Source organism: Leucoraja erinacea, chromosome 5, assembly GCF_028641065.1.
Source record: "Leucoraja erinacea ecotype New England chromosome 5, Leri_hhj_1, whole genome shotgun sequence".
Lineage (NCBI taxonomy): Eukaryota > Metazoa > Chordata > Chondrichthyes > Rajiformes > Rajidae > Leucoraja > Leucoraja erinaceus.
Window position 1 is genome coordinate 91,588,430 of NC_073381.1, and position 17,776 is coordinate 91,606,205.

The following is a 17,776-nucleotide window of genomic DNA, read 5'->3' on the forward strand; positions in this document are numbered from 1 at the left end:
TTTTGCCTCTTCTTTAAGGTTTAGGTTTCTTACTGTCACGTGTACTGCGGTACAGTGAAAAGTTTTGGCTTGCATGTTGTCTAATCAAATCAGATAATACTACACATAAATACAATCAAATCAAACAAGTACAATAGGTAGAGCAAAGGGGAAGATACAGAGTGCAGAATATAGTTCTCAGCATTGTAGCGCACCAGTTCCACAGACAAAGTCCAATGTCCGCAATGGAGTAGAGGTGAATCGGACAGTACCCTAGCTTAATGAAGGGCCGTTCAAGTCTAATAACAGAGGGAAAGAAGCTGTTCCTGAGTCTGGTGGTGCGCGCTTTCAAGCTTCTGTACCTTCTGCCGGATGGGGACAGGTCGGAGGGACAAGTCTTTGATTACGTTGGCTGCTTTTCTGAGGCAGAGTGAAGTGTCATGGGGGAGTCTGATCTGCGTACTTTAGCACCAATGTCTTGGCCAATGCATTTGTTTCATTGCTTGGGGACATTACAGGCCACCCCTACTGCCATGTGTAGGATCTTGCAGTTAGTAAGTTAACTATTTCCCATATTACGAAAACACAGATGACTTAAAAGTACTACATTTCTTGGAAAGAGTTTTGAAATTTTTCAGTGACGGGAATGCAAACTTCATTTTTTTCTGTTGAGCCTGGCATTGTGTCTGAGTGTACGTGTGCCTATCTGTGGGGAGATGGGGTGGGGGGGTTACTCATGTGTGGGAGTGTGTGTATACGTGCTTGCTGGGGTTACGGTTGTAGGCAGACATTTATGATTAACGGGACATGGTCTGGCAAACATACCTCCAGCAACTGGAAATGTAGTGACCTTAGATTGCCCCTCTTTCGTACCCACTCGAGTGCTCCAGAGGTTTGTACGGGTTACTTAGAGTTAAAGAAATCAATATTCATACCGCTGGGTTGTAGGTGCTGTTCCTCCAATTTGCGTCTGAATAGCTTACAACCTTGAATGGTGATTTTTCTAGATGGAGCTCTTAAAGATAGCAGAGTCAAGACATGTGGTGAGAAGGCCTGAACGGGGCACTGATTGTGGATGATCAGCTATGATCACATTGAATGGCAGCGCTGGCTTATAGGGCTGAATGGCCTACTCCTGTACCTATTGTCTAACTTTAAGTAACCCTTGCATTCCCTCTCTCTCCGTCCCTCCCCCATCCTAGTCATTGTACTAGTTTTACAGTGGCCCTGTTGGGTTTCATTGTCTGTATAACCCGTTATCACCTAGCCCACAACCAACAATGGACCGTAGCCTTTATCGTTGTTACTTTTTTGCAGAAAAGTTATCATTTGTTCTATATCGCTCATTTCCCTCTCAGTCTGAACCAACCCGAAACGTCATCTATTCCTATTCTCCAGAGATGCTGCCTGTCTGTCCCACTGAGTTACTCCAGCTTTTTGTGTCTGTCTTTGGTTTATTTAAACCATCATTCTTACCCGCCTCTGGAGTTTGGTCTGTCGTAATAAACTGAATGCTGCAGTTAATGCACCATGCAATAATGGCCAGATAGTCTGCCTCGTGTTTAGTTATGGTTGTTGGATAACTATTAAGGGGCTGTCCCACTTTCACGACCTCTGCCGAGTTTGCCCTTGACTCGTACTCGCAGCATGGTCGTCACGAGGTCGTAGGTAGGTCGTGATGTTAGCCGTAGGTACTCGTGGCATCAAGTAGGTCGGGGCGTTTTTCTAGCCGGATGAAAAAGGTCCACGAGTAAAAAAGGTTGTGAATTAGGTCGTGAAAGTGCTATGCAGCTTAGGTAAAAAAAATATATATCCTCTGTTCTTCTTCAAATAATGCCCTTAGGATCTTTGATGCCCACCTGGTTCCACATCTTAACCCAAACCTGGCAGGTTGTTTGGTTCAGATTACCTGCATGATCACACACTTTGCTGCCCTGCACTCCATCTGCCACTTCTTTGCCCACTCTGCCAAAGTCCTTCTGCAGACTCTCTGCTTCCTCTATACTGCCCCCCCCCCCCCCCCCCCCCCCCCTACCACCCTTCCTATCATCTGCAAACATGGCCACAAAGCCATCAATTCCATCATTCAATTCAATGATATACAACTTGACGAGTAGCAGACCCGACATCGACCCCTGTGGAACACCACTAGTCACTGGCAGCCAAACAGAAAGAGCCCCCTTTACTCCCACTCTTTGCCTTCTTCCATTCAGCCAACCTTCTCTCCATGCCTGTATCTTCTCTCTAATGCCATGGGCTCTCATCTTCTTAAGTCTACCCACAAGGATTCTACACCTTCTTTCCATGTCATTTGTTGCTGAGGAATATACTTTGTGATTATAGAGCTGTACTCCTTTCTTCCTTCCCAATAACCCTTTCTGGCTTAATCCCTCCCTTCACCACCTCCAGTTTAAATTCCATTTGGAATATTTTGGAGGACCAAGAAACCAAGAACCAAGAGCCTTATAGAAGTGTATACAATCCTAATGGGAATTGATCGAGTGATTGCACAGTCTTTTAGCTGGAGTAGCGGAATCAAGAATCAGAGAACATAGGTTTTAGGTGAGAGAGGAAAGATTTAATATGGACCTAACAACTTTTTTTCCAAACAGAGGGTGGCAGATATATGGAATAGGCTGCCAGAGGAGGTAGTTGATGCAAGTACTATCACAACATATAAAAGACACTTGGACAGGTAGATGGATAGGAAAGGTTTAGAGGGATTTGGGCCCAAATATGGGCGGGTGTGACTAGCTTGTGGATCATCTTGGACGGCATGGACAAGTTGGCCTGTTTCCCTGCTGCAGGAATTTATGATTCATTACCACCAGGTCTGGCAGGGCAGATTTCCAAAGGTTTACGATACTCTCAGAGAACCATAGAAACATAGAAAATAGGTGCAGGAGTAGGCCATTTGGCCCTTCGAGCGAGCACCGCCATTCAATATGATATCATGGCTGATCATCCAAAATCAGCACCCCATTCTTGCTTTCTCCCCATATCCCTTGATTCCGTTAGCCCTAAGAGCTAAATCTAACTCTCTCTTGAAAACATCCATGGCAGAGAATTCCAGATTCACAACTCTCTGGGTGAAAAAGTTTATCCTCATCTCAGTCCCAAAGGGCCCGACCCCTTATTCTTAAACTGTGACCCCTGGTTCTGGACTCCCCCCAACATCGAAGAAATCCCCCTCATCTTTGCACGGAAATGGAATGCAGTTCGAAGCAGCGACGTGCAGAACCGCTGAAGGGGAAAGTTTAGCCACTGAAACGTCACTGGTCTGGAGTTTTTGGAGTTGAGAAACAAAACCCACTCTGCTCCAGAAGTACTCAATGTACCTTAACAACACGCCCAGGTGCCCAGTAAATGGAACGTACACAAAATAAAACCGCCAGGTTGTGTGATGGGGCAGTGCAGCACAGCACGTATCTGAGTTGGAACAAAATCGCTACATACATCCAGTCACATTTGCACTCCTCGATCATCCATTACCAAACTACACAAAGCTGACTGCTATCAGGGAGGGGGCTGGGGTGAAACAATGCTATTTCTATTCTGCCTACGGATGAATTGGTGGAAGGAATGCAAGGCGTGAACCAGGGGAGTTAGGCAAATAGCTGGGATATAGATGAAGAAACAAGGAACTGCTGGATTATTTAAAATAAAAGACAAAATGCTGGAGCAACTCAGCAGTTGAGGCAGCATCCCTGGAGAACATGGATAGGTGATGTGTACGAAGGAACTGCAGATGCTGGTTTAAACTGAAGATAGACACAAAATGCTGGAGTAACTCAGCGGCACAGATTCAGATTCAGATTCAATTTAATTGTCATTGTCAGTGTACAGTACAGAGACAACGAAATGCATTAGGTAGCATCTCTGGAGAGAAGGAATGGGTGGCATTTCGGGTCAAGCCTTTTTCAGACTGAGAGTGGGGAGAGAAGATTGCAACCTTCACGTGGTCCGCCCTCTTTCGACTTATGCAATCAACTCGACGTGCACAAACAGAAGATCAAATAGAACAATCAAATAGATCAAATAGAAGGGTTTCGGCCCGAAACGTTGCCTATTTCCTTCGCTCCATAGATGCTGCTGCACCCGCTGAGTTTCTCCAGCTTTTTTGTGTAACCATCAAATAGAACAAGTTGTCCTACAACTTAAGGCTGTGCACGCCACACGAAAGAAGACTGAGTGTCAGGGGAGAGGGGAACGAGAGATATTGATGGTACTAAGGAGAAATGAATGGAAGATATGCGAAATGCAGTGATAATCAAGGAAATATTGGGGCACATTTGGCTGTGGGATAGGAGACAACGAGTGTTGGCTCTGCGATAGGTGACGACGAGTATACAGAGGAACTCAACAGTTCAGGAACTCAATTGTTTAGATGAACACCTCCGCTCTGTCCGCCTTGGCCTAAATGATCTCCCGGTTGCCAAACAATTGAAGCCCCCTTCCCATTCCCACACTGGCCTTTCTGTACTGGTCCACCTCCCTTGTCAGAGTGAAGCCCAGCGCAAATTGGAGGAACAGCACCTCATATTTCGTTTTGGCAGCTTACACCCCAGTGGTATGAATCTCTCTCAGGTCCTCCCCCGCCCTAGCCGTCGTACCAGTTTCGCTGTCGTCCTGTTGAGTTCCTCAAGTTCATCCAAGCCGTTGAGGATGTCCTCCAGTCCTGACGTCGGACTTCCATCACCCTGGCGAGAGGGCCTGAACATCGGGCCGCCCGTAGCCTCGACAGCGGAGGGGTTATGGAGCACCCCCGACCACGGGACGGCAAAAGAGGAGGATGACTGAATTTTTGGAGCCTTCCCTCACAGTGGGGAACTTTGATCCCGCTGTGTGGGGATGTCTGTGTTAAAGACTATCGTGTTCTGTGCTCTTTTTTATTCGTATGGCTGTATGGCGACCACACATTTCACTGTACCAAATGGTACTTGTGACAAATAAATGTATCTTGTATCTGTCTGTATACTCGTTGTCACCTTCAGCCCACAATGTCTGTGTCAAAGTTCAGTTGCCTGCTCGTCCATATCCAGTGGTAGAGTTGCTGCCTTGCAGCAAATGCCGCGCCGGAGACCCGCGCCGACTACGGGTTCTGTCCGTACGGAGTTTGTACCTTCTCCCTGTGATCTGCGTTGGTTTCCTCCAAGATCTTCCGTTTCCTCCCAGACTTGCAGGTATGAAGGCTGTACATGTAAATTGTCCCTCGTGTGTGTAGGATAGTGTTAATGTGAGTGGGGATCGTGGTTCGGCATGGATTCGGTGGGCCGAAGGGCCTGTTTCCGCGCTGTATCTCTAAACTAAACTAAACATGATTATGGAGTTGTGATCAATATGTAGCCAAATGCAACAGCACACCTCATCACTTGATACAGGCTACCAGATGAGCACTGAAGATGACGCCAGGTATCTGTTGAATTCTCTTATTTTAGGCAACTGCAAACACCCTCCGCCATTCAACTGGATGCATCAATTTCTCTCCTCCCCCTCCATTCCTTCCTCACAATCCGCCACTCTTCAATCTTTTTGTCTCTCACCTTGTCTTTTCATCACATGCCTTTGTCCACTATCTGGCTATCAATCCACTCAGCACTTCAACTCCCGCTCCCATTCCGAATCCGACCTTTCTGTCCTGGGCCTCCTCCATGGCCAGAGTGAGCCCCACCACAAATTGGAGGAGCAGCACCTCATATTCAACTTGGGTAGTTCACACCCCGGCTGTATGAACATCGATTTCTCCGATTTCAGATACTCCTTGCTTTCTCCCTCCTTCCCCTCCCCAGCTCAGATTCAGATTCAGATTCAGATTGAATTTTAATTGTCATTGTCAGTGTACAGTACAGACAACGAAATGCATTACAGAGACAACGAAATGCATTCCCACATCCTACTGTCTCCGTCTCTTCCTTTCTTTTTCCTGCCCCCCCAACATCAATCGGAAGAAGGGTCTCGACCCGAAATGTTGCCTACTCCTTCGCTCCATAGATTCTGCCTCACCCGCTGAGTTTCTCCAGCATTTTTGTCTACCTGCTGAGTTACTCCAGTTCCTTTTTGCAGTTCCCCATTCCTATTTGGTATCTGTTTCTCTTTTTACAGCAAAACCATAATTTGACCTGGAAGGACGGTATCCATAATAATTCCCTGTGTGGCCAACGGCATTCCCAGGATGTTCCCAACAAGACTGACTGATGACACAAGGAGCTGCAGATGCTGGCATCTTGAGCAAAATACAAAGTGTTGGAGGAACTCAGCGGGTCACGCAGCAATGTGGGGGGTGAGGGGGGGTGGGATTGGACAGACGATGCTTCGGGTCAGGATCTCTGCCTCAGAGGGCGGTGGAGGCAGGTTCTCTGGATGCTTTCAAGAGAGAGCTAGATAGGGCTCTTAAAAATAGTGGAGTCAGGGGATATGAGGAGAAGGCAGGAACGGGGTACTGATTGGGGATAACATTGAATGGCGGTGCTGGCTCGAAGGGCCAAATGGCCTACTCCTGCACTTATTGTCTATTGATCCCTCTTCAGAGTGGATGCTGTTTTCGCGGCTTGCATCACGTCAGGTAACAAACAGAAGTTGCGTAGAGTGTGGAATCGTGGGCTCACTCACTCACCCCCTCCATGCCACACTGGTCAACCTGAGGAGTACTTTCAGCAACAGACTCGTTCCACCAAGCAGGACAAAACGCCACAGGCCATCCTTCTTCCCCGCGGCTATCAAACTTTACAACTCCTCCCCCTTCTGTCGTGGGGTAGATTGAGACTAACTCTCCCCCCCACCCCTTCCCCAATCTTTGCACGTCCCCCAATTCTTTCCACTCGTCACTTTAATTTTGTGTTCCATGTATTTTGTGTTTTTATGATTGTTGGCAGATCAATTTCCCTCCTGGGATGGGAGATTGCAACCTTCACGCGGTCCACCCTGTCTCGACTAATGCAATCAACCCGACGTGCACAAACATGGGGGACGTGCAAAGATTGGGGGACAAAAAAGATCAAATAGAACAAGTTGACCTACAACTTTCAGCTGTGCACTCGCATTACAGCATACGCAAGAAGAAGAAGAAGAAGAATTTCCCTCCTGGGATGAATAAAGAAGGGATCTGTGGCGTTCTACGCTGCATCTTGGTGGAACCAGTCTGTTGCTGAATGTGCTCATCTTGGTGGAACCAGTCTGTTGCTGAATGTGCTCCTCAGGTTGGCCAGTGTGTCACGGAGGGGGTGAGCTGTATTGTCCAAGATTCTCCGCAGTTTGAGGAGCATCCTCCCCTCCAAGACCACCACAAGACTGCGCATGGCACAGTAGTGCAGCGAGCAGAGATATTGCCTCGCAGTTCCAGCGAGCTGGGTCCAATCACGACCTCTAGTGCTGTCTGCGTGGAGTTTGCAGGTACTTCCTGTGACCCCATTGGGTTTTCTCCTGGGAGTTCTACATACTCCCACACAAGAAAATGTCCTCTCCATTTATACCCCATCAAGATTGCACAGGATCACCTTCTGAGTCCTCGAACATACATTCACCGCGGCTGCACCTATCTTTGACAAGGAATGAAGGTGCCCATAATGGTTCAGCGTTGGGTGACGTTTCGGGTTGAGACCCTTCTTCAGTCGAGTTACTCCACCTTTTTGTGTTATGCTGCCTGTCCCGTCTGAGTTACTCCAGCTTTTTGTGCCTATCACTGATTTCAACCAGCATCTAAAGTTCTTTTACTGACACATGTTTCAGCATTCCTAGTTTGGCGAAGTGCATTCGCAGGACGTTCCCAATAAGGACTGAGGGAAAACACAGTGAAATGCAGACGAATCCAACTCATTGCATAGGCGGATTGGGCCGCTGGAGGCCTTGCAGCAGCCTGGGGCTGGGCTGGATAGGGGGCTGCTCCAAGAAACCGAGTGAGTGCATCGGACACGGCCGCAGTGGCACGGAGCGGTGGAGCATCAGTGGAGGGCATCGAAAACATCGCCTGGCCGGGCCGACCCGTCTTAGGTTAGAGAGAAGTTAATCTGTGGAACTCATTGCCACAGGTGGATGTGGAAGCCAAGTCATTGGATATCTTTTATGGCAGAGATAGACAAATGCTTGATTAGAACAAGTGTGAAGGGTTATGGGGAGAAGGCAGGAAAATGGGATTAGGAGGCAGAGATCAGCCGTGATTCTGCCATTGTGAAAAGGACCCGTTCACTCCTACTCTTTGCTTCCTGTCTGCCAACCTGTTCTCTGGACAGGCTAGATACAGGAAGATTGTTCCCGATGTTGGGGAAGTCCAGAACAAGGGGTCATAGTTTAAGGATAAGGGGGAAATCTTTTAGGACCGAGATGAGGAAAACATTTTTCACACAGGGAGTGGTGAATCTGTGCAATTCTCTGCCACAGAAGGTAGTTGAAGCCAGTTCATTGGCTATATTTAAGAGGGAGTTAGATGTGGCCCTTGTGGCTAAAGGGATCAGGGGGTATGGAGAGAAGGCAGGAACAGGATACTGAGTTGGATGATCAGCCATGATCATATTGAATGGCAGTGCAGGTTCGAAGGGCCGAATGGCCTACTCCTGCAACTATTTTCTATGTTTCTATGATTGAATGGCGGAGTGGACTTGATGGACCAAACGGCCTAATTCTACCCCTATAACTTGTGAACCCCTGCAATTCTTACCCAGTGCCATCACCAGGACAACGAGCCTTTATGGCCAAGATAAGACTACATTTTTAACAAGTTTGAACTTGAAGGTAACCAAATGGCACCAGAAACGTGGCGATCTTGTGCACTGCCTCAATCTAATCTACTATTTTTAAACTTTTGTACGAGTATGATTGTGCTGATGTATAGTAAGATTTTTACTGAATTGTATACAAAAATGTCACTATACCTAGATGCATGTGACAAGAGGGGCCCATTAAACCATTTGGGATATTTTATCATTGTTTAGTTTAGTTTAGAGCTACAGCGTGGAAACAGGCCCTTCGGCCCACTGTGTCCGCATCGACCAGCATTCCCCGCTCACATTAACACTACCCTACACACACAAGGGACAATTTACACTTATACCAGACCAATTAGCGTACAAACCTGTTTGTCTTTGGAGTGTGGGAGGAAACCGAAGATCTCAGAAAAAACCCACAGGGTCACGGGGAGAAAGTACAAACTCCGTACAGACAGTACCCGTAGTCAGGATTGAACTCGGGTCTCCAGTGCTGTAAGGCAGCAACTCTGCCGCTGCGCCACCATGCTGCCCTACTGTACCTTCACGTGGACTGAGGTACGGTGAAAAGCTTTTGTTTGCTTGCGATCCGGTCAACCATTGAGATAGCTGATACTATCTGCAGCAAGCAATTTAGGGTTTAATCCATCTTGCTTTGTGGCTGCATCACTGAAATCATTCATTAAAAATCCCTGCTACACAAAATGACAATGTAAGAAAACATAACATATGGTGTATACTTACTGTATAGTCAAACTTGTGTTTCAGATTCCACCTGCAGATCGGGCACTGCCCCGAGGGGTTTGGAGGTTCAGAGGCATCTGCCGATTTCACGATCTTTCCTTCAATCTGAAAGCAGAATGGATGAGTGTGGTCATTATCGAAGATGATTATGATATCAAGTTCAAAGGGTTACGTCAATAAAAAATGGAATTCACCCAAATGGCAAGGAAAACGGGCGGGCTCCTGGTATCCTGGGCTCATGGTAAACTGCTAAACTGGATAAACCTGGATCACAACCAAAGAGGCAGGTACGATCGCAACGTTTGAGAACAACACTCATTTCACCCCTGCTGCCATCGGGAAGAAGGTACAGGAGTCTGAAAACGGTAACGTCCAGGTTCAGGAACAGCTCCTTCCCAACAGCCATTCGGCTATTAAACACTACAACCGCAAATAAGCCCTGAACTACATAACTATTATTTTTATATTTGCTCTAATATTGTTTGTTTTCTGTGTGTACGTATGTGTATGTGCGTGTATATATATATATATAATATATAATATATATATATGATCTATATATATGTGTATTTGTGATTATGTGTATAATGAACACATATTGTTCCGGGCCTCCGGAACACACACATTACAAACTACTTTTTCTCTCTCTCTCGAATGTTATGTTGTTTCCAGAGTACTATGTTTGCATATTCTGTTGTACTGCTGCAAGTAAGAATTTCGATGTTCTATCTGGGACATATGCCAATAAAACACTTGTCTCTTAACATTTGGACATGTACATGGATAGGACAGATATAGAGGTTTATGGGCCAAACATTTACAGGCAGGTGGAACGGTGAGGAACGGTAAGGGGAAGTTGGGCCGAAGGACCTGATTCCACGCTGTAAGACTCAGTGACTCCAACAATCAAAGTTCTCAATGTGATTTTGGAGTGTGATTGGTGCCTTGAGAGTCAAAGCCAATTCCCCTGACATGCACTGTCTCTACGAACACCCCAGATCTGGAAGATTAACGTTAATGTTGTTACCACAAAGATATTAACATAGAACGCAGAACAGTACAGCACAGGAACAGGCCCTTCAGCCCAAAATATCATGATGCCTAGACTAACCCTTATCTGCCTGCACATAATCCACATCCCTCCATTCCCTGCATGTGCCTATCCATAAGTGTCTTAAATGCCACGATTGTATCTGCCTCCACCATCACCCCTGGCAGCGCTCCCACCACTCTGTGTAAATGAGAGGCACGGTGGCACAACAGTCGAGTTGCTGCCTTACAGTGCCAGAGACCCGGGATCGATCCTCAGCACGGGTGTTGTCTGCGTGTGGAGTTTGTACGTTCTCTCTGTTACTGCGTGGGTTTTCTCCGGGTGCTCCAGTTTCCTCCCACATTCCAAAGTCGTACAGGTTTGTAAGTTAATTGGCTTTGGTTGTAAAGAACCCCTTGTGTGGAGATATCGTGTTAGTGTACGGGGATCACAGGTCGGCGCGGACGCGGTGGGCCGAAGGGGTTGTTTCCGCGCTGAATCTCTAAACTAAATGAAATAGCTTGCCCCACATATCTCCTTTCAACTTTACCCCTTTTGAACTTAGATATTACTGCAATTTAAAGTGCGGAAGGAATTGTAGAGGTGGTATGGATTAGTCTAATCGATTGGCAGATACGGCGTTGGATCAGGCACTTCAGTCCACACTGACCATCGATCACATTAGTTCTGTGCCTGAATTGAATCTCTTTAGCCAATTGAGTCTGAAGAAGAGGCCCGGAACAAAACGTCACCTATCCATGTTCTCCAGAGATGCTGCCTGACCCGCTGAGTTACGCCAGCACTTTGTGTCTATTTTTGTATGCCAGCATCTACAGTTCCATCTAGCTCCACATTAGTTTGATGTTACCCCACCTTCTCATCCTCTCCCATACACCAGTGACAATAAAGTATTGTTCATTTGCAGAAGCCAATTAACCTACAAACCTGCACGTCTTTGGAAAGTTGGTGGAAACCGGAGCACCAAGGCTGCCCACGATGAAGGCACAGAAAACCAACACAGATAGTCAGTAGAGGATCGACCTGGTCAGCTCACTTGGAAGCCACTTTTACTTTGGAAAAGCTTTACAGTGTATGAAGAAAAGTGTGTGAAAGGTAACGGGGAGAATGTGGTTGAGAGGGAAAGAAAAATCAGCTATGATTGAATAGCGGAGTAGACTCGATGAGCCGAATAGCGTATTTCACAAATTCACAAGTCATAGTTGTAGAATTAGGCTATTCGGCCCATCTGGTCTCCTCTGCCAGTCTGCTCCTATGAGTCATGAACTTATGAAATAGAATCTTAGTATGATTTTAAGATGGGCCGCATGCGCAAGGAGACTCATTAATTTACTGTACTTGAACAGGAAGTAAAGGAAAGGGGGACTTTCTCCAACAATTCGCTGTTTAATGAGTGCATGTTTCAACTGCGGCATATTTTTAATGAGACCCAGTTAGTTCGGACAGCAATACTCACCGTGGTGGTCTGCTCATCCCGTACCCGGATAACTGTAAAACAAATAAGAGGCAGTGGTTGAAATCCATTGTTGGTGGCACAAAATAGCAACACGGAATTGCAGTTTTACTTAAAGAAGACACAATGTGCTGGCGTAACTCAGTGGGTCAGGTCTGAAGAATAGTCTCGTCCTGAAACGTCACCTATTCCTTTTCCCCAGAGATGCTGCCTGTCCCACTGAGTTACTCCAGTATTTTGTGTCTACCTTCGGTTTGAACCAGCGACTGCTGTTCCTTCCTGCACGCCAAGCATCTCCTTCTTTGTCATCTCAGGTCTTTGTCCAACCACCTGCTTATAAAAAAAAACCCTTCCTCACCTTTATCCAGCCCCTTCCCTTCTCCAGCTATCTTGCCCCCCCCCCACCAACCTCACTACAATCAGTCTGAAGAAGGGTCCCAACCCAAAATGTACCCATCCATGTTCTCCAGAGATGATGCCTGACCAGCTGAGTTACTCTAGCACTTTGTGTCTTTTTTTTTTACTAAATCAACATCTGCAGTTCCTTGTTTCGCCGAATTAAACTAATCACCTCTGCCTACACGTGATTCATATCCCTCCATTCCCTGCCCATCCGCGTACCTATCGAAAACCCTCTTAAATGCCCCCATATCTGCCCACACCACCACCCCTGGCAGCGCGTCCCAGGCACCCACCACCCTCTGTGCACAATACTGCAGCACACATCTCTTTTACATTTTCCTTCCTTAAAGCTTCGCTAAAACACAGCTTCCTTAAAGCTATGGATGCCCTTTAGTCTTTGATATTTCCACATTGGGAAAAAGGTTCGGACTGTCTACTCTATCTACGCCTCTCATCATTTTTCAAAAAATCCCCTCATTTTGGTGGGCCGAATCACAAGCAATGACGAGACGGTACAGGAAGGAGATATGGAACATGATATTGAAGCATGATAGAGTATATAGGTTTAGATTAAGTATTGACACACGTATTGAGGTACAGTGAAAACTTTTGTTTTGCGTACTTTCCAATCAGATAAACAATGTCTAATGAAGACACCCTTAGGACGGGTGTCAAGGGTTATGGGGAGAAGGCAGGAAAATGGGATTAGGAGGCAGGGATCAGCCATGATTGAATGGTGGAGTGGACTCGAAGGGCCGAATGGTCTAATACTACTCCGATAACTTGTGAACTTGTGAAGTGCCGTCCCGGTTGCCTATCACGGGAATTCACTTTGTCTATCTTGACAGAAGTATACATCTCACTCCATCCCGATGCTACAATTTCACTGACAAGCTCCACACCATTACCAAAGCCTTGAAAGCCTCTTTTCCTGCAATAAAATATAACTGTACACGGGCACACTCATACATAAGTATACCTTATGCATGTATAATGTATTATGCATGTATAAGTATAACTTATGCATGAGTTGCCACGTTTCCGGCGCCATCTTGTACCCTTAAAGTCTTGAAATTAAAAAAAAATGTAGATTCTTATCTTGGCCTAAAGACCTGTTGCCCTGGGAGACGGCACTGGGTTGGAGTTGCAGGGGTGGGACTGGCTAGGCAATGTTGTCGGTGTCCTCCACTGCCACTCCAGGCCACTTCCGATCCGCGCACTCGTCCCCGACCTCTGTTGGGGCCTCAAGCAGCCCACTGCACTCCACTCCACACCTCTCCATTCCAGCCCGCAGCCTGTTCACCAGCACCGATCCCCGCCTCTGGTCCATCGCCGCAACCATCTTACAGGGTAGATATGATTTGTTTTGTGGTTTCCCCCTTCCGGTGTTCAAACAGAGCCAGAGGTCATAGAGTGTGGAAAGGGGGCCATGGGCCAACTGACCCAACAGCTCGTTCCGTACACACACCACCCTTTCTGTCTGCTGTAGGAAGTAATAGTTTTCGTCCCGAATGCTCCTCCTCCACTTTGTGTAGTCAAGGACCCAAGACGTAGTGGGCAGCACGGTGGTGCAGCGGTAGAGTTGCTTCCTTACACTGCCAGAGACCCGGGTTCGATCCTGACTATGGGGTGCTGTCTGTACGGAGTTTGTTCATTCTCTCTGTGACCGCGTGGGTTTTCTCAGGGTGTTCCGGTTTCCTCCCACACTCCAAAGACGTACAGGTTTGTAAGTTAATTGGCTTTGGTTAGTTGTAAAAAAATTGCCCGTAGAGCACAGGATAGTGGTGATCATTGGTCGGTGCCGACTCGTTGGGCCGAATGGCCTGTTTCCACGCCGTACCTCTAAAGTCTGAAGATTGGCAAGTCATAGGGCCTGCTGCATTTTCTCAAGGAGGCTGCGATATAATCTTTGATTTTTTCCCCCACGATAACCTCAAGAGCGTGTTTTAGGAGTCTGGCGTCGGACTTCAGGCGTTGGAAGTCTGAATGACTTCAGAAGACGTCAGATGTCGGAATAACTCAGCGGGCCAGACAACATCTCAGAGAAGATGGATAGGTGTGATTTCGGGTGGAAACCCTTTTTCAGATGGTCCCAACCCAAAACGTTGCCTATCCATATTCTCCTAAGATGCTGCCTGACCCGCTGAGCTATTCCAGCACTCCTTATCGCAAACAAGCATCTTGTTCTGTATGAATGACTTGACCTGCCTAATGTAGCCATTTTGAGTGTAACCAGAATAATAATATGAGGAATGTTAAATTAGGAGTAAACACTGATTCAGTGAAGCCAGCCCATTACTGTCAGAATTCCATTGTATTATCTTCTTCCAGACCTATTCATAGATTAATGGGCCTGTCCCACTTGCCGATTTTTTCAGCAACTGCCGGCGTCATATCAATATTTTTAACATTTCAAAATCCAGCGACGACCAAAAAATGTTGCAACACTTGAAAAAACATCGCAGGTCACTGCCGCATAACGCCGAAAGTTTTTCGGTGACCTGATACGTCAGGCAATGATGACGGCAGTCGCCGAACAAAATCGCCAAGTGGGGCAGGCCCTTAAAGCTGCACTTTCAGCACCATTATCCTATCCAAGCTCATCTCCAAACTCGTGGAACTTGGAGTCAGCACTCACCTCTGCAACTGGATCATTGACTTTCTGACCAACAGACCCCCACCAGCGAGGATAGGTGACAAATCGTCCTCTTTCATACTCAACACTGGTGTCCTGCAAGGATGCGTCCTCGCCCCCCTTCTTTACTCCTTGTATACCTACTGTGCAGCCATGTACAAATCCAACTCAATTTACAGACGGTTCGCTGACGACACCACTGTAGTGCGCTGGATATCGAATAATGACGAGACGGGGTACAGAAAGGAGATTGAGAACCTCGTAACCTGGTGCAAGACAACAACCTTGCCCCCAATGTCAGCAAGGCAAAGGAGATTGTGATCAACTTCAGGAAGCAAATATGCATTGAGAGTGCCATAGTAGAGATGGTTGAAAGTTTCAAGTTCCTAGGAATAAATATCACCAGCAGCTTGTCCTGGACCAGTCATGTTGAACCAAAGGCCAAGAAAGCTTTGTTCGAGGGCTTAGGAAGTTTGGCATGTCCACAAGCAACTCTCACCAACTTCTACACATGCGCCATCAAAAGCATTTTATCGGGATGCATCACAGCACAGCTTAGGAACAGCGCCTTCAAAACTGCATGAAATCTGCAAACCATTTTCCATTGACCATCTACACTTCACGATGCCTCGGCAAGGCCAGCAGCATAATCAAATATGGATCTCACTCCAGAAACTCTCTTCTCCCATCTCCCATCAGGCAAGAGGTACAGAAGTGTAAAATCACATACTATTGAACCATCGTCTACCATCCACCTCATTGGAGACTCTCGGGCTATCTTTAATCGTATGTTACTGATACTGCACTAAACGTTATCCCTGTGAGTTGGGACGGTATGAGGGGTGTGTGGGTCAACGTGGACATGTGGGTCAATGCGGGGCAAGTTGGTCAACGTGGACATGTGTGTCAACGTGGACATGTGGGTCAATGTGGGGCAAGTTGGTCAACGCGGGGCGAGTGGGACAACGAGGAGCATGTTGGTCAACGCGAGGCAAGTGGGTCAACGAGGGGTGAGTGGGTCAACGAGGAGCATGTTGGTCAACGCGGGGCGAGTGGGTCAATGTGGGGCAAGTTGGTCAACGCGAGGCAAGTGGGTCAACGAGGGGTGAGTGGGTCAACGAGGAGCATGTTGGTCAACGCGGGGTGAGTGGGTCAACGCGGGGTGAGTGGGTCAACGAGGAGCATGTTGGTCAACGCGGGGTGAGTGGGTCAACGCGGGGTGAGTGGGTCAACGAGGAGCATGTTGGTCAACGCGGGGTGAGTGGGTCAACGCGGGGGGTGAGTGGGTCAACGAGGAGCATGTGGGTCAACGCGGGGTGAGTGGGTCAACGCGGGGTGAGTGGGTCAACGCGGAGCATGTTGGTCAACGCGGGGTGAGTGGGTCAACGCGGAGCATGTTGGTCAACGCGGGGCATGTTGGTCAACGCGGGGCATGTTGGTCAACGCGGGGCATGTGGGTCAACGCGGGGCATGTTGGTCAACGCGGGGCGAGTGGGTCAACGCGGGGCGAGTGGGTCAACGCGGGGCATGTGGGTCAAGTGGGTCAACGCGGGGCGAGTGGGTCAACGCGGGGCGAGTGGGTCAACGCGGGGCGAGTGGGTCAACGCGGGGCATGTTGGTCAACGCGGGGCATGTTGGTCAAGCGCGGGGCATGTTGGTCAACGCGAGGCATGTTGGTCAACGCGAGGCATGTTGGTCAACGCGAGGCATGTTGGTCAATGCGGGGCGAGTGGGGTGGGACAGGGTAGGATGGGGAGATGAGATGTGGTTTGGAGAGATGGGTGGGTGGGACAGGTGTGGGGTGAGACGGGACACGACTGGTGACGTGGGGAAAGTGCTTTGGGATGGAATGGGGAGGGGTGGGATGGGATGAGACGAGGGAGGGGGTGTGGGACATGTGTAGACTGGATGGAAAGGGAGGTTGAGGACATGGTGGTGGTGGCGATGGGTGCAGTGTGTGATGGCGTGAATCTTGCGGTGCGTGTTTTCTCACTTCTGTATCTTTTGCCCGATGGGAGAGTGGAGAAGAGCTAGTGGCTAGGGGTGCGATTCGTCCTGGATTATGCTGCTGGCCTTGCTGGGTGGCACGGTGCGAGTACGGGGTCGCACTGAGTGAGAGTAGGAGTGATACCAGGTTTCCGGAAGAATGTGACCGTGTATTTCCCCACCCCCACCCTTGAATTGCTGCTCCTTCCTGCATTGGCAAGTACATGGGGTGGTCAAAAAACGCAGGTCAACGCAGGGCATGTTGGTCAACGCGGGGCGAGTGGTCAACGCGGGGCATGTTGGTCAACGCGGGGGGTGAGTGGGTCAACGCGGGGGGCATGTTGGTCAACGCGTGGACATGTGGGTCAACGCGGGACATGTGGGTCAATGCGGGGCAAGTTGGTCAACGTGGGGCATGTGGGTCAACGTGGACATGTGGGTCAACGCGGGGCATGTTGGTCAACGTGGACATGTGGGTCAACGTGGACATGTGGGTCAACGTGGACATGTGGGTCAACGTGGGCATGTGGGTCAATGCGGGGCAAGTTGGTCAACGTGGACATGTGGGTCAATGCGGGGCATGTTGGTCAACGTGGTGTCAATCACACACAGTAACATACACACACAGTAACACACACACACAGTAACACACACACACACAGTTGGTCACACACACACACAGTGGGTCACACACGGGGGCAGTAACACGGGGTGATGTTGGTAACACACACACACAGTCAACGCACACACACAGTAACACACCACACACACAGTAACACACGCACACACAGTAACACACACACACAGTAACACACACACACAGAAACACACAC

General features: G+C 48.2%; 1 protein-coding gene across 1 annotated transcript in view; it reads right to left on the reverse strand.

Annotated features, from left to right (window-relative positions):
* LOC129697559 (28S ribosomal protein S18a, mitochondrial-like) overlaps positions 1–17,776 on the reverse strand; it is a 97,538-nt gene that overhangs the window by 78,416 nt on the left and 1,346 nt on the right. Inside the window, exons 2-3 of the mRNA XM_055636226.1 lie at positions 11,924–11,955; positions 9,420–9,524 (exon numbers count right to left, since the gene is read on the reverse strand). Of these exons, the coding sequence (XP_055492201.1) occupies positions 9,420–9,524; positions 11,924–11,955 (137 nt within the window). The remainder of the gene's footprint in view (positions 1–9,419; positions 9,525–11,923; positions 11,956–17,776) is intronic.